General features: G+C 48.5%; 1 protein-coding gene across 1 annotated transcript in view; it reads left to right on the top strand.

Moving 5' to 3' along the window:
- The window catches only part of LOC308172515 (arf-GAP domain and FG repeat-containing protein 1-like), a gene marked incomplete at both ends in the record, with an annotated part of 42381 nt that overhangs the window by 5565 nt on the left and 12116 nt on the right, over nt 1–24700 (top strand). The window contains 5 exons of the mRNA XM_080547413.1: nt 11197–11290; nt 21985–22100; nt 23133–23295; nt 23760–23931; nt 24530–24646. Of these exons, the coding sequence (XP_080403539.1) occupies nt 11197–11290; nt 21985–22100; nt 23133–23295; nt 23760–23931; nt 24530–24646 (662 nt within the window). The remainder of the gene's footprint in view (nt 1–11196; nt 11291–21984; nt 22101–23132; nt 23296–23759; nt 23932–24529; nt 24647–24700) is intronic.

The following is a 24700-nucleotide window of genomic DNA, read 5'->3' as shown; positions in this document are numbered from 1 at the left end:
TCACTCATTGTAACAACCAGAAGAGATAGTTTCAAACTGAACATGTCATGATACCTGACACCCCACTCTTTCTGCAGGCATATTTTAATTTTAATTTGGGGCAGATATTTTAGTTTTAGGGAAACATGGTTACATAAAAAAGCTTTCTATGCTAGCGTATGGAGCAGTGGAAGGAAAGCCTAGTAACCTGGAGCTGGCATATAAGTAGCCTATATTGTTATTATGCTATTACTATTGCTAGAAAACACTCTTAAGGCATTTATGATATATATTGCGCACACATCAGTTTTTTTTATGACTGTATTGAAATGGACACTGTTGCTATTTTCAAATGCCATGGTATATGGTATTAGCGCCCAACCCTCATGTCAAATTTTGCAGAAAAAGCAATAAAAGATCTGTAATGATGGCAAAAACATTAAGGTCATGTTCTCACGAAAGTCTGAATCAGGACCCGGAGCAAGTGGATGAGTTAGCAACATTGTTGCATAAATTATTTCTCTGATTTGCGTTCTCACAGCCCTTCATGTAAACGAAGTAACATACGCAATCGAAGCAACAGACGTGGTAGTTGATTGGTCAGAAAAATAGAAAATTGCCCGTTCATCCCTCTCTTATCTCAGCCTCGGGCAGCGTTCTCACCAAAAGCGAAGCGAAGCAAAGTGATGGATGTGTCGTTTCTAACCGAAGCGAAACCACCCTTTTCAAGCAGAGCATCCGTTGGTTCTTTGCTGCGGGAGCGACTTCGAATGCGTGTTCTCACAGCTCCAAACAACGCAGAGCAAAGCGAACTTTATCCTAAACTCCGTTTCAAGTGAAGCAAATGTTCTAGTGAGAACACCCCCTTAGACGACCCTATGTTAATTATCTAACACATTGGGGGTGCATGACAGAAGCCGCCCGGGGCGGCTATGGCTCAGGAGGTAGAGCCGTCGTCTAATGATCGCAAGATCGGCAGATCGGTGGTTCGAGCCCCGGCTAGCCACATGTCGAAGTGTCCTCGGGCAAGACACTGAACTCCAAATTGCTCCCAGTGAGCGGGCCAGCGCCTTGCATGGTAGCTTGCCTACCTTGCCATTGGTGTGTGAATGTGTGTGTGAACGGGTGAATGAGTGGCCGTCGTAAAGTGCTTTAGATAAAGGACGCTATATAAGTATATCTCTATAAGCCAGTCTATATAAGTGCAGTCCATTTAGTCGGTGCAATACAGAGCTCTTAGCAAACTCTCACTCTCTCTGTAGTCTGAACAGACGTTCATGTGCGCTTTGCACTCCTGTTGACTCTTTGCTCAGAGTGCTCAGGCTCGTCCTGATGAATCCAACAACGCTGTCGAGTTACAGGCTTAATTTCCATTTCCCTTCCCTTCAATGCCTTAGAGAGGTCAACCTGTCGTTTTCCATTAGAGGATAATGGTTTATTATTGCAGGAAAGGGGAAGTGTGCGTACCTCCCTTGTTTATGATTAAGTTATTATCATAGATCCTGTCCTTCCTGATATGTCACGCTGCTCCCAGTCTAACTCTGAGATGACCCTGGCTGTCCCGTTGTTCGCTTTGCCCCCATCAGAAATGTTCCACGTTATTACTGTGGTGCTGCTTATTTCGGGCTTTGCAATCGCACACACTGTGTGTGAGCTGTTTAGGACTGAAGTCATCATGGCTAGGTTAGCTCTAACAACTGTGGAGCTGTTTAGGACTGAAGTCATCATGGCTAGGTTAGCTCTAACAACTGTGGAGCTGTTTAGGACTGAAGTCATCATGGCGTTAGCTCTAACAACTGTCTTGGTGAGAGTCGTTGTCTGCAGAGTTTGGCCTTCCTTCCTCCCTCCTCTCTAATGGTTTGGTTGGGAGTCCACTGTGAATTTCCCAGCAGTCCTCCTGTGGTACTAAATGTGGGATGTGGGATAATTGAGTTCTTAAGAAGCTCAGACACACATTGCTATCTCCCTCTCTCTCTCTCTCTCTCTCTCTCTCTCTCTCTCTCTCTCTCTCTCTCTCTCTCTCTCTCTGTGTCTCTCTCTCTCACTGTCTCTGTCTCTCTCTCTCTCCCCCTCTCTCTCTCTCTCTGTCTCTCTCTGTGTCTCTCTCTCTCTGTGTCTCCCTCTCTCTCTCTCTCTCTGTCTCTCTCTGTCTCTCTCTGTGTCTCTCTCTCTCTCCCTCTCTCTCTCTCTGTCTCTCTCTGTCTCTCTCTCTCTCTCTGTGTCTCTCTCTCTCTGTGTCTCTCTCTCTGTGTCTCTCTCTCTCTGTCTCTCTCTCTCTCTGTGTCTCTCTCTCTCTCTCTGTCTCTCTCTCTGTCTGTCTCTCTCTCTCTGTCTCTCTCTCTCTTTCTCTCTCTCTCTCTCTCTCTCTCTCTCTCTCTCTCTATCAAGTGTATGTAATGTCTCATAATGGTCTGGGATTAGGGGGAGGGTGGGGGTGTATATCCTAACAATGGCCAGTGCACACTGGCCTTGTCTGAGCTATCATCCTTTTTGCTGATCGAGGCATTTGAACCACTTTGCTCTTCTGTAAATCTTTTAGCATGAGCAGAATGAGAATCATGTTGAGGACGTAGGTTGGGTGAAGCTTGACGTCTCATCATACGCAGGAAGCCTGATGTGATTCTAACATCAGGAAGTGGCATAGCTCTCTTGCTAAATCAGCAGCAATGTGGTCAAAACAGGAAGTGGTAGGCCTAGTTAGTCAACCTTTCTTTGCAAAAGAGTAGTAGTAAGTAACACGTAGGCTAACAACACAGAGACATGTTACAGCTGCAGTATCCACAACATATAAGGGCCGGTTGTGTCTCAGGAGGTAGAGCCGCCATCTAATGATCAGCGGTTCGAGCCCTGGCTGGCCACATGTCGAAGTGTCCTTGGGCAAGACACTGAACCCCAAATTGCTCTCAGTGAGCCGGCCGGCCGGCGCCTTGCATGGCAGCTTGCTGCCATTGGTGTGTGAATGTGTGTGTGAATGGGTGAATGAGAAGCCGTTATAAAAGCGCTATATAGGTCAGTCCAATTAGGTTAAAAGGTCAAGTGTAAGCTGTAACATGACACTGTCTAAAATGTCATTATGGCTGTGTGTGACTGAAAGGCCTATGCCGTCTTAGGCCTGGTATCATCATGAATAATACAATTGTTTTCATTTTATTTACACCAATTATGTCTATCGTTATATAATATAAAATTTGGAGCTCTTTAAAAAAAATATTTTGATATTCTCATGATTCTTAAGTCCTGACTAAACTCAACCAGTGCATTGATCAGCATGATATTGATCTAATTCAATGATTTTAAACGGAAAACACTCTAACGTCAAACAATGGACGTTCTGGAGTTGTTGGTAAGTTTTGAGGGGTCGGGAGGTTGTAGTATTAAAAGAAAGTTTAAGGTCATGTTCTCACATGAAAGTCCGAATCAGGACCCGGAGCAAGTAGATGAGTTTGCAACATTGTTGCATAAATTATTTCTCTGATTTGCGTTCTCACAGCCCTTTATGTAAACGAAGTAACATACGCAATCGAAGCAACAGACGTGGTAGTTGATTGGTCAGAAAAATTGAAAATTGCCCGTTCGTCCCGCTCTTATCCAGATCAACACGCATGCGCTGTTGTTTTCCTATGGACAGCCTCGATGCGTCGTTTCTAACCGGAGCGAAACCACCCTTTTGAAGCGGAGCATCCGTCGGCTGTTTGCTCCGGGAGCGACTTCGAATGCGCGTTCTCACAGCTCCAAACGACGCAGAGCAAAGCAAATTTTATCCTAAACTCCGATTCCAAGTGAAGCAAATGTTCTAGTGAGAACACACCCTTAAAGTGTTGCGCTTGGAGGAGGTGTCTGGAGCTCTCCCTGTATCTGACCTAGTTCACTCTGTGACTGGATCTTTCACCCCCCCAGGCCCTGAGCAGTCACACACACTGCCCTGTGTCAGTAATATAGGACAGTGAAGCATTTTCTTCTTCTTTTGGCTCTATACTCCAAAACTTTGTATTTTAAATAGTTATAGTTACTATGAGGTTAAAATGTAGATTCCCAACTTGCATTTGATGGTATTTGTGTAGGCCTACATATTGGTTTAATTATTTTTAAATAAAAAACATGTTTTATACATTGCAGCGTTCTTCCCAAATAATATAAGAATGGCACTTTACCACATGACCCATTTGGCTACTACACTGAACAGAAATATAAATGCAACACTTTTGGGGTTTTTGCTCCAATTTTTCACAAGTTGAAATCAAAGACCTAAGACTTTTTCTACACACATAATAAACGAAAAAAAGGCCACTCTAAAATATGCCGTTTTTGTGAACACAATTTGAGAGAAATAGCTAGGCCTTTTGTGTACATAGAAAAAATCGTAGGTCTTTTCAACTCATGAAAAGTGTTTCATTTATATTTTGTTCAGTGTAGACTGTTATTTAATCATAGAGTAACTATCCTTGATTCAACAGGTATTGGTCTGGTCTTTAACATGACTTGACTTGGATCTCAATTTGGTTGTTAAGTCGTGACGTGTTTCTGGGTCTAACATTTAATTATATTTGTATAGCGCTTTTCCGAGGCTCAAAGACGCTGACAATATGGGAAAAACGGGAAAGTGCTGTGTCCCTTGTTGTATGAATAGATCCCAGTCAAAAAAAACGATTGAGCTGTCATTCTACCTCTTTAGTACTCTGGTGTGGGGAATTTTTGCGTGACGTCAGACTTAACAACCGAATATGCTCCTAAACCTGTCCTCGTTCCTGTGTCAGACATCCATCTGTGACAGAATGTTAGGGACACACAACGGTTGGATGACTGTTATGTTTGGTTACTCACCGAATGCATCACATTGCAATATTTTGGCTCGACTAGCGAGTGTGTCATTGATTTTCAACGACGCTGACATTTATTTTCTTATTTTTCAGAATAAAGGTTTGAACATTTTGGTCGGTCGCCGACTTTCTTCCTGCTTTCACCAGCTGCTGTCACACATACAGAACCCAGCAGAGAACAGTGTGCAGTTGCTCTACTTTTGTAGCGTCATCGTCGCTTATCCTAAAATAACTCCATACTGCTGACATCGCCCCTCCTCCTCTACCTACCTGCTAGAGAGGTTATGTTACATTGCCGTTGTAGTGGTGTCGGGAGCGGATGTATCGGAGTACGAGTACACGAGCGCAGCGTCGGGTACGAGTGCTGGTATCAGTATCGGAGCATCCCTACTCCCCATGTTGACAGACAGCAATAACAGACTCCAAAGGCAAACACAAAGTCTAGAATCAATACTAGACATGGACAGCTCTCTTATGCTGCACACATGATGTGATGGAACACGTCTGACTCACCAGAAACACCCGTCAAGCCAATTGTCCCGGTAACTTTGATCCCCTGAACTAGGGGGACTATGTATAAAAAGTGTTGTCATTTCGAAAACGGTGAAACCAATGTTGTACACAAATACCCTCAAATAAAAGCTGAGCATCTCTACTTTAACGTCATAGTAGCCTAATTGTTTCACTGAAATGCTCCACTGTCCGGTTACTTACTCACGGCACTGTGTATGTATACGCCACTCACACAAAACCAGCGCACGCAACATGTTCACATGATGAACTACAGTAGCCGGGTTTGTTAGGAGGGTTAAATAAATTCTGTCCATTCTGAACAAATAGCCTAGCCACAATTAGGCTACGTCATGTATATCCTCACCAGGTATTGGTCTGGTCTTTAACATAAATCGACTTGGATCTTGATACGCTCCTAAAGCTGTCCTCATCACTGTGTCAGACGTTCATCTGTGACAGGATGTGGCGGGGACAACGGTTGGATGACTGTTATGTTGCCGGTGGAAGACTGTTGGGTGGGACTCAAAGAGTGCGTACGGCTTAATTATTCACTGTGCAAGAGCAGTGAATAATTTAGCAGCCCGGTCTAGTCTTAGGCTACAGCATCTTTGGCTTGTATAGCTTTTCCCAATTATTACCAATGAGATGATTTCAGATGCTGTCCCCAAATTCCTCACACAAATGTGTGATATCTCTAGCCTATATCATGTGTGTGTTTGATCGTGTGTTTGTGTGTGTGTGCGGACACACACGTGTACTGTATGCTTATGTGTGTGTGCCTCTGTGTGGCTAGAGGAAAGCTAACAAGGAAACTTATTACCATAACTCGGAGGCTCAGGTGACATGGCTCCGATACAGTTTCACCTGTTCTTCTAGAGACTAATTTTTCTATTGAGCTTCCAGGTGTTGTGTGTGTGTGTGTGTGTGTGTGTGTGTGTGTGTGTGTGTGTGTGTGTGTGTCTGTGTGTCTGTGTGTGTGTGTGTGTGTCAGTGTGTGTGTGTCGGTGTGTCTGTGTGTCTGTGTGTGTGTGTGTGTGTGTGTGTGTGTGTGTCAGTGTGTGTGTGTCAGTGTGTCTGTGTGTCTGTGTGTGTGTGTGTGTGTGTGTGTGTGTGTGTAGCCAAACAGCCTGGTTGATATAACTGCACTGATAATCATGTGTCTGGTAAACGTAGGCCTAAGTTTGTGCATGCCAATCGATGGCATGTATAGTTATTCTTCTAACTGATTTGAAGTGAGCTGAATGTGGACTCCCTTCAACATGAATGAATGAATGAATGAATGAATGAATGGTCTTTATTGTCATTGCTATAGTACAGGTACCAAACAACGAAATTTGGGAGGGGGGGCTCCCCTGGTGCTAGGAAAGAAGAAAAAAACAAAAAAAACAAGAAGGGAAAGGAGCTGGTTTACATAAATAAAGGCTATGTACACTATCCACTATACTATACTGTACAGATAAAACACTGTGCTGTACTCTATGCTATGCTATACCTATTCTAACATTTCCTATTTCTCTGCAACCTTATGTACCCTAGGGTTGTCATATTGCACATAGTGTTATTGCACATTCATTTAACGTGTCGCAGTTTGCAGGCTTGAAATGTACACATTTGTGCCTCAGCACTACACCTGATTTTTCAATCCAGCAGCTGCCATCAATCCGTCCAGACTGTCCAGGGCCCAGAACCTAGGTCTTTGCTGTGTTCAGGGCCTGGATGGCCCTGGGGTAGAAGCTGAGCTTCAGTCTGTTTGTCCTTGCGGCCATGGTCCTGTACCGCCTCTTAGAGGGCAGCCGGGCAAAGTGTTCGTACCCAGGGTGGGATGGGTCTCTGGAGATCTTGGAGGCCTTCCTGAGGCAGCGTGTGTTGTACAGCTCTTCCAGAGAGGGGAGGGGGGCGCCGGTGATCTTCTGGGCTGTTCTCACGACTCTCTGTAGCGCATTTCTCTCTGCGGCTGTGCAGCTGGAGAACCAGTTGCAGATGCAGTAGGTGAGGATGCTCTTCACTGCGCAGCGGTAGAAGGCCACCAGTATCTCCTGCTTGTTGTGGTCCTTCCTGAGGACTCTCAGGAAGAAGAGCCGCTGTTGTGCCTTCTTGATGATGGCTGCTGTGTTGTTCTTCCAGGACAGGTCATCCTGTATGTGCACCCCCAGGAATCGGAGGGTTGAGACTAGGGCTGCACGATTAATCGATTTTAAATCGAAATCGCGATTTGAAATGATGCGATTAGCTAATCGCAAAGCCTGCGATTTGCCTGCGATTTGGGATACGTCATACAGCGCGTCGGATTCAACGTCAATGAACGTCAACGTCAATGAACGTCAATGTCAATGAACGTCAATGTCAATGAACGTCAACGTCAAAGAACGTCAACGTCAATGAACGTCAATGTCAATGAACGCACACGCACAACAACAACATCGCACGTGAAACGCCCACGTTTCGGTAGCTAGCAACATTCATGGTGGATAAATGGCTTCAGCAGAACCAGAAGCAACGTTGGACGATTTAGTCCCGAAGAAAAACAGCACTTCTGTTGTAAGTATTTCGGGTTTAGGACGACTGATGTGCAACAAAAGCAGGTGTTGCGCACGACCTGTCGTGGAACAGTCGCTACATCCAGAGGCAACGCCACAAACCTGTATCAGCACTTGAAAACGTACCACAGGCAGCTCTATGACGAGTGTACAGTCAGAAACGGAGAGTTAAGTGAAAGTCCCGTAGCCCAGTCTAACGTTAAGCAAACAAGAGTTTTAGAGTCGTTTGTGGCTGTTACGCCGTATGAAAAGGGTTTAAAAAACTCATCCAAACGCTGGATAAAAGATAATGTGATTCCATCCCGCACGTACTTTAATCATGCGGCCATCCCAGAAATGTACGCTGAATGTAGGAAGATACTTGAGACGGAGCTGAAAAATGTGGAGTACTATGCAACAACCGATCTGTCGGGCAGGACGACCGAGCCGTATCTCAGTCTCACCGTGCACTTCATACATTACGACGACGAGTTGAAGAGTTGCCGGCAAACGGTATACTTTCCTGCTTTATCTATTTAAATGTTTACAGAAAGGACCTATTCTTTTTTACTGGACATTTTTATTATCACTTGATTGCAGTATGTGCAATATTTAGATGCTGCTCCTTTGCCATAATTAAATAACCTTGTTTGTAGAAAGGTCCTATTTTATTTTCATATTGGATTTATTTATTTTTTTTACACTTGTTGAGAGAAACAAAATGGCAGCTGTTTAAAAAACCCATACATACATATGTTGTTCCAATTCATATCTTTTAAGTTCTCATCCTTGCATTAGAATTAGAGCAGTTAACAGGTTGATGGTATCATGTGGTAATGCTCTCTGAAATTAGCCCATGATAGAAGGTGATAGACAGATTCATCCAATCACCTGCCAAGTATTTTTGAAAGTACCTGCCCTTTTCCAAACAGCTTCCAATGAAGCTTTCCTAGATGGTTGTGTGAAACAAACCATCTGAGTCAGGTTAGTAATGCTCCATCACATGTTTCAATCTGAAGCTTGACTTTAAAGCAACCCAACTTTAAAGCAACCCAATGTAAGTTTAGTTCTTTCACTCGTAGCTCGGGCTGTGGGGATGCTAGAGGAGGGAGCCAATTCTCCTCAGTCCCCTGAAGACGTACAAACAAACTGCACGTTGATACGACCTTCCTAGCCGGAGATATGGCCACACTTTACAAAAACGTCTGTTGGGTGGCTTTAGAAATAAATAATCGCAAATTAAATCGCAATCGCAATATCTGTCCAAATAATCGCAATTCGATTTTTCCCCCCAAATCGTGCAGCCCTAGTTGAGACTCTCTCCACGCTCTCTCCGTCGATGAGCAGGGGCTGGACCTCAGATTTTTTCCTCCTGAAGTCCACGATGATTTCCTGGGTCTTTGACTGGTTCAGCAGCAGGTTGTTAACCTTGCACAGCTTGCTCAGCTGCTCTACCTCATCCCTGTACATCAGGGGGGGGTTGGCGTGAACAGGCCATGGATGATAGTATGAGATGGATGTGAATGAGTATGAGAGGTTTCTGCCTGTGTCTGTGAAAAAGCTGTTTCCCAAACCCAGGGGAGCAGAGCCCTGCACAGAAAGGGCGGAAATCGAGCCAGGAAACAGTCCTCCTAACACACACACACACATACACACATCGCTCACACACCGCTCACACACCGCAAGAGAACCCCCACACACTCGAAAGAATACACTTTCAGACCTTCGTAGTCGAACACCCGTTGCGCTAGTGCAAGCAGGGTTGTTTTGCAGACACAGAGCCCAACCGACACATGATGACGTAGCCTTGCTTGAACATATCGACTCCCAGATCTAATACTTATCGTGGGGTTTTTATTTCTATAAGCTCAGTGAGCTCTCCTAGTCTTGCAGTGGGCGGGGGAACCTGGGTTCATTAACCAGGAGTAGAACTGCTCGCTGCTTGCTCTCTCGCTCCTCTCCTCCTCTCCTCCTCTCCTCCTCTCCTCCTCCTCCTCCTCCTCCTCCTCTCCTCTCCTCCTCCTCCTCCTCCTCTCCTCCTCTCCTCCTCTCCTCCTCCTCCTCTTTGGAGTCCTGGTGACACTCTGCTGTCCTTGTCCTAGATCTGCTGTGGTGACACATTACTCAGCACGTGTCCCAGTCTGAAAAGAAAGTTGGATATCTGGATCTTCTCTGATACAGTACAGTGTCACTGGGGCGGCTGTGGTTCAGGAGGTAGAACCGGCATCTAATCATCGCAAGGTTGGCAGATCGGCGGTTCGAGCCCCGGCTGGCCACATGTCGAGGTGTCCTTGGGCAAGACACTGAACCCCAAAATTGCACCCAGTGAGCGGGCCGGAGCCTTGCATGGTAGCTTGGCCGCCATTGGTGTGTGAATGTGTGTGTGTGAATGGGTGAATGAGAGGCCGTTGTAAAGCGCTTTGGATAAAGGCGCTATATAAGTGCTGTCCACTCCAAGGAGGCCACACCCCCCGGAGGGGACAATGGTATAAATCTCATTGTCACCAATTTTGTTTTTCAATACAGGTCCATTTCTGTTACTATCAGAATCCATACAAAGGTTGTGCTGAAGGATTTTGTTGAGTGGCTTCAGATGTTGCGTTTGGTGTAGATCTTGGATCACCTGGGTGCTTTTTAAAAGTAGTTCTCGATAATCGGACACAGACAGAACGCATGAGACACCGTGGGTGTCTGCTAGGCAAAATGGACACATAGGCAATTCAAGGCGATTCAAGTCCCTTTTCAAAACAGCCTTCTATTTGTATAATGGAATCTGTGTAGAGTCTATTGAATCCGATTAAAATGTTTTGCATTGTGTAATATTCTGCGAATGTTGGTGAATATTTGTCTAATTTTATCTTGGTCTGTGTCAAAATCATTGGTCTATTTTGTCTAGGGAGGATAGTGTGTCACTGACTTCTGATAGTTTTTGGGATAATATTTATATTTCTCAAATATGTATTGTCTATTAGAAATGGGCTTAGCTCTGAAACAGAGCGTAAATTACCTTTTAGTAGTTTCTTTATTTGAAAATATTATCCTTTGTTGTACAGTTGTATATTATATGTTAGCTACTGTAGGTGGACAGAGTTGGCTAGCTCTCTCCTAACTAAGTCCAGGTATTTTCATTCGCTGGCAGTAAAAAGTTCAACACAGCAACTTTTGGGCATTTTAATTAGGAACATAATGGTAGGTTATCACATGTTGAAAAACAGACAGTTTCAGTTCAAGCCTTATGTCCCTCTGGGAATGTTGGGCGGGGGGGGGGGGGGGTGCATGGTTGTGACAAAAGAACTGCCTGAATGTACCGACCGTATGTGTTGTGTGTTTCTAATTGAGTTAACCCCTTTATCTCTCTTGGGGGGTGCCAGGCGAGGGCTCAACCCACCCCACAGAGTGAAGTCCATCTCCATGACAACCTTCACGCTACAGGAAATCGAATTCCTACAGAAACATGGAAATGAGGTAGGCATAGCCACACTCCCACCTCTCTAGATGGACCTGCCTGGTCTCTGTTCACCCTTTTCACACATACCTTCTTGTCAGTCCAAGGAGTGCTGAATCCTTGCCTTGACACATTCTTAGTTCTAAACTATCCTATATGCCTATGCTATCAGTACTGTTCTAAACTATCCTATATGCCTATGCTATCAGTACTGTTCTAAACTATCCTATATGCCTATGCTATCAGTACTGTTCTAAACTATCCTATATGCCTATGCTATCAGTACTGTTCTAAACTATCCTATATGCCTATGCTATCAGTACTGTTCTAAACTATCCTATATGCCTATGCTATTGATTGATTGATTGAAAACTTTATTAGAAGATTTGCAGAAGTAGGTACATGAAAGTACATATTACATACAAGGTCAACTAACAGGATAAAAACCCAAGAAAGCCACTGGCTTATTTCAATTGGGGTCCTTGATTCTCAATTCATCGTTACATGTAAGACAGACAAAAAAGCTAGTACTATCTACAAGATAATACAGACAAATAACTATTACTATCTACAAGATAAACACACATCCATCATGGGAAGAACAATACAACAAAACATAAGGTATGTACAGCGGGTAGGACAGGTGGGGACATACACCACAGGTGGGGGCGGGGGACAAAACACAAAGTATGTACAGTGGGTAGTTCGGGTCTTTTAATCTGATTTTTGATTTAGAGGGTCCAGTTACGGATTGCAGCCTCCTATCAGTACTGTTCTAAACTATCCTATATGCCTATGCTATCAGTACTGTTCTAAACTATCCTATATGCCCATGCTATCAGTACTGTTCTAAACTATCCTATATGTCTATGCTATCAGTACTGTTCTAAACTATCCTATATGCCCATGCTATCAGTACCGTGTTCTAAACTATCCTATATGCCTATGCTATCAGTACTGTTCTAAACTATCCTATATGCCTATGCTATCAGTACTGTTCTAAACTATCCTATATGCCTATGCTATCAGTACTGTTCTAAACTATCTGTTATGAAGGCCCACAATTTAGAGCCAGTTAGTTTCCCCAAATCAGCCCTATTTTGCCCCTGTTATTTCCTTAATTATTTTCCATACTATTCATGTACGTTTTCATGAAGGTGTATGTATTGTTATTGTAATTGTATAAGTTCTGTCTTAGATTTGTTCAGTATTGTGCAAGCGCCAGATTAGTGGGCGTGGTTTTGATTGGCGTACGTGACTTGATGTATGTCCGGTTGGTATATATAGCTACGGAAGTCGATCTAGGAGGGCGGAGTCAGTGGACACACACCGTGCTGAAGCTGAAGACACGAGGGATTATTGAGTTTGCAACTGTGACAGAGGGCAAACATTAGTAGAATCTAGTTGAATCGATAGATAGTTGAATCTCTGTATTTGGTTTCCTTTGCTGCGGAAGACATCTCAACAGTCAACAAGGAGAACGGGAGACTGAGTGTTAATAGTAAATCACTGGCTACCCGCATCGCCGCGGGAGTTCGGAGTTTGGTGAGTTGGCAGCGCTAGCCCAGTTTAGCTGTGTCACCGTTAGCCAGCCTTGCTAGCCGCCGGCTGCTAACGTTGGCGCATAGCGAGACCCAAGCCGGACAGAGCCGTCGCCTCCGAGGTGGATTGCGACCGACCGCTGACACCACCGGAGCTGACCGTGGACCACCGGACCTGAGCCATTCACACCTCGTCGTTTGCTACGAAGACGCCCCTTTCCCTTCAAATTGCAACGTCACTCCCCCCCCTTGTCTGCTGCCTTCCTCGAGTCACATGCGAGCTCCGACCAGGCCTCAACGCGCTCATTTCAGTCCGGGACTCTAAGCCTTTTCAGGCCAGGTACTGTGTGTGAGTGAGTGAGTGAGTGTGTGTGTGGCCGGCGGGGAGGGAGTATATTGGGATGTATATATAATTTGTATAAATAAATGTGTTTGTTCATATTTGATACAGTTGCTGTGTGTTTAGTTGTCTGTATTGTTTAGTTTAACAGCAAATCTAGTATTGGGTTTAAGTATTGTCTTATAGTGTGATTAACTGCGTTATAGCTTGTATTATAATATATGACATATATATAACTGTGATATGCTAGTCTAAAGGGTTGCTGGCGCCCCCTGCCTCTATCCTCCTACACTGCCGATTTAGCTCAGAGTTAGTTAGATAACCAGCCCTTCCTAAAATTCTACAGTCCTTTAGCTACTCCCTGGTTACAATTGGTCCTTCGAGCCGGATAGGTTGTGTAGTGATAGCATGGCTGAGCGCAGCCAACCAGACAAGACAGTTACCCCCCCTTCTCCGCCCCCTGAGCCAGAGCCACGACCACAGAGAGTCCCGCGGTTGCCTCAGAGGTTACAAGAGTATGAGCTTGAGCTCGAAAGCTCACTGAGTGGTAGTGAGGAGCGCACTCCACGGGATACAGTGGTCGGAGAGGCCGAGGTGTCCGCCGGCGCGCGGGTGGCTAGCACCGAGACAGCCATCAAAGAGCACCAGCCTGAGGATGAGATGGCAGAACAGCAGGGTTTTGCCGTAGAAACGGAAGAGCAGGAAGGAGAGGCCCGGTCTGACAGCGCCTGCGGGCGGAAGAGGGAGGGCCTCAGCCTTAACGATCTGCCTCCCAGTACGGCGCGCTCGAGACCTAGCTCCTGCCGTTCAGTGGCTTCCTCCCGGTCCAGGGTTTCCGTGGGCAGTTCTGCCTCTGGGGCGGATAGCATGCACTCCAGAGGGAGTAGTGCCGCGCTGTCAGAATTTATGCGCCAACAGGCCGAGATGGCGTTAGAGCGGGAACGCCTCCAGTTCGAGCGTGAACGCCTCCAGATGGAAGGAGCGGAACGTGCGGCGGAGAGACAGCGCCAGGAGGCGTTAGAGAGGGAACGTGCGGCGGAGAGACAGCGCCAGGAGGCGTTAGAGAGGGAACGCATCCAGTTCGAGCGCGAGCGCCTCCAGATGGAGGGGGCGGAACGCGCGGCGGAGAGGCAGCGCCAGGAGGCGCTAGAACGTGAACGCCTCCAGATGGAGCGCGACCGCCTCCAGATGGCGAGAGAGCAACTGCACGCGGAGAAGATGGAGGAAGTGATGCAGACCATGCGCGACGTGTGCATCAGCAGAGCTCCGTCGGCCCGTAGCTCCAGAGCATCATCCGCACGGCCCTCTCGAGTGCCATCTCCTGAACCCCCCGCCGATGGCTCCATGACCCCCGCCATGACTGTCCAACTACAGGCCCAGCTGACCACCTTGAAGGAAGAGGACCAGGGACCCGACCGCTACGCGGCCCAGAGGGAGCCAGCGTCGCTGCCCGGGAGGGGAGCCATTCCCCAAGAGCGTAGCACACCCCTAGGTCCTCCAGTGAACCAAAAGGCATGCAGGCCGGACACCCAGACCGTCACTCCAGCCCCGATCATCCACTACAGGATGTTTCCCCAGGTGGAGGGACCCAAGTTCCCCTTCTTCAAGGACGAGGACAGGAGCCAGTATGTGGAACTACGCATCTGCCTAGACACGCTCTTGGACGACTCCTGCTCAGAGTCCTACAAATATGCGATTCTCCTTCAGCATGTGAGGAACCCCAGAGCCCACAACATGGTTCTGGCCCATGCCTCCGCACCGACACCTTACACCAGAGCGCTCGCCGACTTGGATGCCCGCTACGGTCGTCCCTGGAACCACGCCCTTGCTGAACTGCAAGCCCTCGAACAGCAGGCCCCCATCAAGGATGAACGGGCGCTGGATGACTTCGCGCTCCGCGTGCACACCTTGGTTGGAATGCTGAAGACGCAGGGCCCAGCTGGCGCCAGCGAGATCAACAGCACCTCCAACGTAGAGCGGCTGCTCCGCAAGATCCCACGCTTCCGGCAGGAGAGGTTCCGGCGACAGCAGCGCGTTCGTAACCCCGGGAAGTTGGGTCTGAGCATGGCTGCCTTCGCGGAGTTCCTACTGGAGGAAGTGCATGACACCAACGTAGACGCCATGGGTTACGCTGAGCCGAAGAAGGAGAGGGAGAAGGGAGACCGCTGGGACAGGCCGAGCTCGAACAGAGGACGCCCAGTAGGAGTGCTGCACACGGAGGAGGAGCCTCGGAGAGAGAGGAAAGCCCGACCTGAGGGAAAGGATTCCTCTCAACCCCCTCAAAAGGGACGGAGAGGTCCACCGCCATGTCCGTACTGCACCAGCGAGCACTGGTTCAATGAGTGCAGTGACTTCAACAACCTGAGTACCGAGGCCAAGCAGAGGTGGCTCGAGGAGAACAAGAGGTGCTGGAACTGTGGGCGCGACCATCTGGCTAAGAACTGCACCTTGAGGAGAAAGTGCAACCGCTGTGAGGAGGTCCACCTCAACATCCTACACGAGGTCTCCCTCGCCAGGTCCACGGAGGGCACCAGAAGCCCTAGGTCCGGTAGCGCACCGGAAGAGGAAACACCTGTCTACTATCTAGACCCAACCCAGAGCAGCGGCTCCAAGGTCCTACTGAAGGTGGTGAAGGTCCGACTTCACCACAACAACGCTGTGTACGACACGTACGCCGTTCTAGACGACGGGTCGGAACGGACCATCCTTCTCCAGGAGGCAGTGCGCCAGTTGGGGCTCCAAGGGACTGAGGAGAAGCTGACTCTGCGCACGATACGTCGCGACCTTAAAGAGGTCACCGGGGCGAGAATCAACTTCTCTATCTCCCCGGCGGGGCGGCCGTCGGACAGATATCGGCTTCAGAATGTCTTCACCGCAGACCAGCTAGCGCTCTCCCGCTACGACTACCCCCTGGAGAGATTACGCGCAAGATATTCCCACCTACGGCGAGTAGACCTACATCCGATAGAAGGAGCGGAGCCAACCCTTCTCATCGGCTCGGACAACGCTGCACTGATCGTGTCGCTCCGTCCTCCGCTGAGAGGACCACGAGGCTGCCCGATGGCTGTTAAGACTGCGCTTGGGTGGGCCCTCCAAGGCGCTACCGAGTGGAGAGATAGAGACGGGAGAGCTACGTCATCCCTCCATGTCCGAACCGAAGAAGTGCAGACCATCAACTGCCTTCACACCAGTGTGGACTCCATGAATGCGGCGCTACTAGACAACGTCCAGAAGCTGTGGACGCTAGACGTTGCGCCCTACAAGAATGAGAAGCTCTACGTACGGTCAAAGGAGGACGTCTACGCCATAGACCTCCTTAAAGCAAAGACAGTGCGTATCGAAGTCCAGGGCGTGAAGAGATACGTCACACCACTACTCCGAAGAGAACCCATGACAGAGTTTCGAGTATCCCCTCGAACCGTCCTACAGTGTCTGACCAGCACTGAGAAGCGTATGAGGAAGGACGAGGTCCTTGCTGCTTCTTACAGAACGGAGATGAAGAAACTGACGGAGTCCGGTCTGGTGAAGAAGCTTGAGCCAGCCGAGGCGAACCAGAGTGCCGAGTCTTGGTACCTCCCGCACCACAATGTTCACCACAACGGGAAGAACCGAGTGGTCTTCAACTGTAGCTACCAGGTGGGGAAGCTCAACCTCAACCACTATCTTCTCCCTGGTCCAACCTTGACCCCAGCCCTCTTGGGAGTTCTGGTGCGATTCCGTCAGCAGCCGATCGCAGTCAGTGGTGACATTAAGCGAATGTTTCACCAGGTCAGGATGTTGGAGGAAGACAAGCCACTCATGAGGTTTCTCTGGAGAGCGGACCCGAGCGACCCCGACCCCTCTATCTACCAGTGGGAGGTGCTACCCTTCGGGACAACCTGCAGCCCCTGTTGCGCCACCTATGCGCTACAGACTCACGCCGCGCAGGAGACGGCACCTCCTGGAGTGTTTGACGCCGTCCATAAGAGCTTTTACGTGGACAACTGCCTCCACAGTTCGAAGACAGCCACGGAAGCCCGTCAGCTAGTCCAGGACCTGCGTGCTCATCTCCAGGAGGGTGGATTTGAGATCTGCCAGTGGGCCAGCAACGACCCGCAAGTCATCAGAGACCTCCCGAAGGAGGCCACCTCGACCAGCAGCGAGGCTTGGGTCTCTCACTCACCAGATGATGCTCAGGAGATGACGCTCGGACTTATCTGGCAGTTCCAGACCGACACTCTACGCTATCGCAATAAGCCTGCCAAGCCCCAACGCGTCACGATGAGAACGATATACAGCACTCTAGCGAGCCAGTACGACCCACTGGGATATATCGCTCCCTTCACGACGATGGCCAAGGTGCTTGTCCGGGAGCTGTGGGCCCAAGAACGAGGATGGGACGATCCTCTGCCTCGTCACCTAGAAGAGAAGTGGAAGGCCTGGGAGCAGGAACTTCCCACTCTCCAGCACATCAAGCTGCAGCGGAGCTACTTCCCTCCCTCCACGGACCTAGAGAGGAGTGTCATCACGCTACATGTATTCTGCGACGCCTCGGAGATGGCGTACGGGTCCGTGGCATACGTCAGAGCGGCAGAGCTTGGAGGTGAAGTCCACGTCTCGTTTGTCCTGGCACGTTCCCGAGTGGCGCCGAAAAAGCAACAGTCCATCCCAAGACTGGAGCTGTGTGCTGCCCTGAACGGCGCGCAACTGGGAAGGTTCCTGCTCGACGAGCTCCAGCTACCTCTGATGAGCGTCACCATGTGGTCAGACTCAACTACCGTCCTCCAGTGGTTGAAGTCCAGCTCATGTCGGTATAAGGTGTTCGTGGGCACCCGAGTCGCAGAGATTCTGGAGTTGACTGAGGTGAACTGCTGGCGTTATGTAGACACCAAGAGGAACCCTGCTGACGTCATCACGAGAGGGGCAACTCTCCAGGATCTGGCTGAGCCCCACCTGTATCACACGGGACCAGACTTCCTACAGGAGCGGGAGTCAGAGTGGCCAGCCACGCCGGCGTTAGCAGAAGACAGAGAGGACAAAGAGCTGCGTAAGACGTTGTTCTGCGGAGCCACCCAGGTCGTAGACCCTGAGACTACTCCGGGAGAGGAGTGTGAGACGCTCGAAGAGCTGCAGAAGAGGATGTTCTGCTCCAAGGCCGGTCTACCCCTAGATACTACGCTCAGCGCCGAAGATTACACCGCGGCGGAGCTCCTGGTGCTGCAGAGTGCCCAACAGGATGCCTTCTCCCGAGAGCTGGAGTGTCTCGAGAAAGGGAAGCCGATCCCCTCGGACAGTAGACTCCGCGGCTTAGCTCCAGAGCTCGACGGTGTTCTCATTCGCGTGGGTGGCAGACTGCGCCGCGCTCAAGATCTAGACCTAGACACGAAGCATCCCATCGTGCTTCCCACTAAGCATCAGGTCACCAGATTGGTCATCAAGCACCATGATGACAAAGTGCAGCACGCGGGTGGAGAGCGTGTCTTCGCGGAGGTACGACGGAGATTCTGGATACTCCATGGACGGGAGGCGGTACGGAGATATCAAAGGTCCTGCTCGGACTGCCAGAGGTGGCGAGCCACGCCGCCGCAGCCCATGATGTCCGATCTGCCCGAGGACCGGCTGCGACTGAGACAGGCTCCGTTCCACTCTACTGGGGTCGACTGTTTCGGGCCACTCCTAGTCCGAAACCGGCGAGCCTCCGAAAAGCGGTGGGGCATCATCTACACGTGCCTGACGACGAGAGCAATGCACCTTGAAGTTCTGCACCAGCTCACAAGCGACAGCTTCCTCATGTCCTTCAAGAGGTTCACCTCCAGGCGAGGGACCCCTAAGACCCTCCGGTCGGACAGAGGCACCAACTTCGTCGGTGGTGAGGCCGAGCTGAGGGCGAGCTACGCTGCGATGACTGAGGAGGCCCGTGACAGACTCGCCTCCCAGCAAGTGAAGTTTGAGTTCAACCCCCCAAATGCTCCACACTTCGGGGGAGCCTGGGAGCGGGAGATTCGCTCAGTAAAGAACGTCCTACGTACCATTCTCGGACAGAAGGTGCCTACCGATGAGGTGCTCGAGACTGTACTAGCAGAGATTGAGGGCATCTTGAACTCCCGGCCCCTAGGCTATACCTCCAGTGATGTAGCAGATCTGGATCCCATTACGCCCAACTTCTTGCTGATGGGGCGGCGAGACTCTGCACTGCCTCAGGTAGTCTACGACCCTGCAGAGCTCACCGGAAGAAGATGGTGGAGGCACAGCCAGGTGCTCGCGGACCAGTTTTGGAGGCAGTTCATACTGCACTACCTGCCGACCCTGCAAGTCAGGCAGAAGTGGACGAGGGAGAGAGACAACTTGTCCGAAGGTGCCGTGGTACTGGTGATCGACCAGTCCCTTCCACGCGCCGCCTGGCAGACAGGCAGAGTGACCAAGGTCCTGCCGGGTCCGGATGGAAGGGTGCGGACGGCCATCGTGGACGTTGGTGGTCGCACTTACACCCGACCTGTGGCACGCCTGATTGAGCTCCCTCAAATTACAAAGGACACTATCACCTCATACCTCACGCTGCTAGAGCAGCCTAGCCAGTGTGCCTTCCATAGTTAAATGAAACCGAGGGTTTCATGGGGCGGCTGTTATGAAGGCCCACAATTTAGAGCCAGTTAGTTTCCCCAAATCAGCCCTATTTTGCCCCTGTTATTTCCTTAATTATTTTCCATACTATTCATGTACGTTTTCATGAAGGTGTATGTATTGTTATTGTAATTGTATAAGTTCTGTCTTAGATTTGTTCAGTATTGTGCAAGCGCCAGATTAGTGGGCGTGGTTTTGATTGGCGTACGTGACTTGATGTATGTCCGGTTGGTATATATAGCTACGGAAGTCGATCTAGGAGGGCGGAGTCAGTGGACACACACCGTGCTGAAGCTGAAGACACGAGGGATTATTGAGTTTGCAACTGTGACAGAGGGCAAACATTAGTAGAATCTAGTTGAATCGATAGATAGTTGAATCTCTGTATTTGGTTTCCTTTGCTGCGGAAGACATCTCAACAGTCAACAAGGAGAACGGGAGACTGAGTGTTAATAGTAAATCACTGGCTACCCGCATCGCCGCGGGAGTTCGGAGTTTGGTGAGTTGGCAGCGCTAGCCCAGTTTAGCTGTGTCACCGTTAGCCAGCCTTGCTAGCCGCCGGCTGCTAACGTTGGCGCATAGCGAGACCCAAGCCGGACAGAGCCGTCGCCTCCGAGGTGGATTGCGACCGACCGCTGACACCACCGGAGCTGACCGTGGACCACCGGACCTGAGCCATTCACACCTCGTCGTTTGCTACGAAGACGCCCCTTTCCCTTCAAATTGCAACGTCACTCCCCCCCCTTGTCTGCTGCCTTCCTCGAGTCACATGCGAGCTCCGACCAGGCCTCAACGCGCTCATTTCAGTCCGGGACTCTAAGCCTTTTCAGGCCAGGTACTGTGTGTGAGTGAGTGAGTGAGTGTGTGTGTGGCCGGCGGGGAGGGAGTATATTGGGATGTATATATAATTTGTATAAATAAATGTGTTTGTTCATATTTGATACAGTTGCTGTGTGTTTAGTTGTCTGTATTGTTTAGTTTAACAGCAAATCTAGTATTGGGTTTAAGTATTGTCTTATAGTGTGATTAACTGCGTTATAGCTTGTATTATAATATATGACATATATATAACTGTGATATGCTAGTCTAAAGGGTTGCTGGCGCCCCCTGCCTCTATCCTCCTACACTGCCGATTTAGCTCAGAGTTAGTTAGATAACCAGCCCTTCCTAAAATTCTACAGTCCTTTAGCTACTCCCTGGTTACACTATCCTATATGCCCATGCTATCAGTACTGTTCTAAACTATCCTATGCCTATGCACAGCCTCACCTTGTCCCTTTCTTTAGCATTCCTCGGTTTTCTTAATCCTTTAAAGGATTCATGTGTTTGCTGAGAATGGTGTGGTGCCATGAGGCAGAGATGAGCTAACCGTTCCAGCTCTCATGCCTTTCACATGGGAATGTTATTTATTTAGTTCTCTCTGGCACACACACACACACACACACATATATATACACACACACACACACACACACACACACACACACACTTGATTCTGCCAAGTTGTATTTTGAATGTCAGTTAATGTGCAACTAGAAATCTATGTGGTACAAATCCAAGGGGTTTGTTGATGCTGTTTGGTATGTGTGTGTCAGAGGGCACTGCAGTTCTACTGCATCTCTGCTGCATGTCTGCTGCATTTCTACTGTATGTTTGCTGTATTACATACACCGCTTACCAGCAATAACTTGGAGTATACTAGAGTGTTAATCCTTGATGATACTGCACTTTTTGTTGGGTGTATTCATGTCGGCCATGAAGGCATTAGTGGTTGAAGAGACAGTTCAGTGTCTGTGTTTCCCATATGTCTTTTTAGCACTGAGGTGTAGCTGCTCCCAATCTCAGAAGTCCAAAGAAACCCTGGAATGTTCCAGAAAGTGCCACATTCTAATGCTCTCCTGGCCTCTAGGTGTTGAAGTCTTTCATGTTTTGTTTTTTTCACTTTAAAGTTAATAATAATAATAATAATTCATTGTGTTTATACTTTTCCGGGGCTCAAAGACGCTGACGCTAATATGGGAAAAACTGAAAACACAGAAACAACAAGCAACAGATAACATGAGCACATAGAACACAGAGTTAACGAACAGGCACAGGGAACAATTAACACAGCAATGTCCAGGGGGGGAGGGGGTGGCAGGGTTAGGGGAGATGGTTAGGGGTAGGGAAGTTGAATGACATCATCAAATTGACCTGTCTCTTATTCCTTTGTCCCGTCCCCTGTCTCTTATAGGTGTGCAAACAGATATGGCTGGGACTGTACGACGATAGAACCGCCTCTATACCCGACTTTAAAGAACCACAGAAAGTGAAAGAGTTCCTTCAAGAGAAATACGAGAAGAAGAGATGGTAAGTGACTGCACTCAGGTGACTGGAATAAGAATTCTCCATGCTTGTCCAGTAACAGCTTCTGTAATGTTCTCTCCCTCCCTCTCTTTTCCTGAGAATACTTTAACAGCTCACTGCAGTCCAACCCTCAAGCGAGACACTTTGCATCACTACAACACTCACATGTAGACTACGGATGCAAATTAGCTCACAGCTAAATCCAGCATATTTACTGTCACCATACTTTGTATAAGTGACTGTTCATTATGTGCACTATCCTGACTAAATAAAGATCTCTCTGTCTCTCTCTCTCTCTCTGTCTCTCTCTCTCTCTCTCTCTGTCTCTGTCTCTTTCTCTGTGTCTCTCTCTCTCTCTCTGTCTCTGTCTCTCTCTCTGTCTCTCTCTCTCTCGCTCTGTCTCTCTCTCTGTGTCTCTCTCTCTCTCTGTCTCTCTCTCTCTGTCTCTCTCTCTCTCTCTCTCTCTCTCTCTCTCTCTCTCTCTCTCTCTCTCTCTCTCTCTCTGTCTCTCTCGCTCTCTCTCTCTCTCTGTCTCTAAGTAAAATTATCGGCTCACCTCAAACTCCCCTGTCTGAAATCTACAACCGGTCACTAATCAGGAAAGCCACACAAATCACACAGGACCCCTCTCACCCCCTCCACCAATCATTTCAGCCACTTCCATCAGGCCGCCGTTATAGAACTCCACTGGCCCGGAAAAACACATTTTAAAATAGGAAGCACACTGTTTTTCTTTTAAACCACAAAATTTTAGCATTTTAGATTTTTTTATCATAATACTGTTTTTTTACTATTATTTTTAAATGACTAGACTTTTTAAATAGGCACTACATTTTATAAACACTGTTATATCTGTCTGTTTTTATTGTATGTATGTGACCTATGTGTGTTTTGAATGTGGATACCGTATTCATGAACTGCACAAAGCCTGTCAAAGGAGAATTTCTGTCACTCTGTGACAGACAATAAAGCAATCTCTCTCTCTCTCTCGCTCTCTCTCTCTCTCTCTGTCTCTCTCTCTCTCTCTCTGTTCAGGTTTGTTCCTCCAGAGCAGGCCAGGGTGGTAGCCTCCGTCCATGCCTCCATCTCTGGGTCGTCAGCCAGCAGCACCAGCAGTACCCCCGAGGTCCGGCCCCTCAGGACCCTGCTGGGGGACTCTGCCCCCCCCCTGCACCTCAACAGAGCCACGCCCAGTCAGGTAGGACCCCGCCCCCCTGCACATCAACAGAGCCCCCACCACCCTGCACCTCAACAGAGCCCACCCCCCTGCACCTCAACAGAGCCCACCCCCCCCACCCCCCTGCACCTCAACAGAGCCCCACCCCCCTGCACCTCAACAGAGCCACAATATAGCGCTTTTCTAGACACTCAAAGACGCTTTACAAACTGAAAAGTAGTAAAACTAAAAATAAACCAAAAATAAATAAAATAAAGTATAGGGGCCTAATAAGATAGTGCTGGGGACACATGGGAAAGGGAGAGGGGGAGAGGGTTAACTGCTGAAGGAGAGGGGGAGAGGGTTAACTGGTGAAGGCGAGCTTGAAGAGGTGGGTTTTGAGGGCCTGTTTAAATGTTGGCAGGGTGTTGGCAGGGTGTTGGCAGGGTGTTGGCAGGGTGTTGGCTGGGTGTTGGCAGGGTGTAACACTGTTCTCTCTCTCTCAGTCTCCGGTGATGGGGCGTGCCCAGGCCCTCCAGATGAGCCAGCAGTTTCAGGAGAAGAAGTTTGACCTCCTCAGCGACCTGGGCGGTGACATCTTCGCTGCCCCGCCCTCTCAGACTGCTGCAGGCTCTGCACCCAACTTTGCAAACTTTGCACATTTCAACAGCCACCCAGGTAAGGACTAGCGCACAGCGCCACTGGTCCCTGAAATGGACCATGGTCAGGACCACCCACCCAACTCTTAAATATGAGAACAGTTTCATCTTCCTTTATGGAAATCAGTGATGATCGTAAAGCGTTGCCACACACGCACACGCGCATTATCATGTATGTTAGTGTCATTACCATCATCATCATCATCATCATCATCACCATCATCATCATCATCATCATCATCATCATCATCATGTATATTAGTGTCATTACCATCATCATCATCATCATCACCATCATCATCATCATCATCATGTATATTATCGTCATTACATCATCATCATCATCATCATCATGTATATTATCATCATTACATCATCATCATCATCATCATATTATCATCATTACATCATCATCATCATCATCATCATGTATATTATTGTCATTACCATCATCATGTATATTATTGTCATACGGTCTGTCGTTAGCTCCTTCAGTCCATATCTCTGTGTGTTCAGTACGATCTCTCATTCCTTTTGTTGTGTGTGATCATGACTCATCTCACCCATTGTTTCCTTTTTGGTTTATGTGTTTGACCCTCCTGACCCCTGACCTCCAGCTGCTCAAAACACAAACGCTCCAAACTCAGACTTTGCAAACTTTGACGCGTTTGAGAGCTCAGGTCCACCTTTCCCCTGCTCCGCGCCCCAGACTCCCTTCCAGCCATCTCACACAGGTAGATCATCCTCTGTTCACCTGTGTTGCGTGTCTCTCTCTCCCTCTCTGTCTC

Source organism: Nansenia antarctica (assembly GCF_963989245.1).
Source record: "Nansenia antarctica genome assembly, chromosome: 17".
NCBI classification, from domain to species: domain Eukaryota; kingdom Metazoa; phylum Chordata; class Actinopteri; order Argentiniformes; family Microstomatidae; genus Nansenia; species Nansenia antarctica.
The sequence above is the reverse complement of the archived record's forward strand: the minus strand, read 5'-3'. Positions and strand labels throughout refer to the sequence as shown.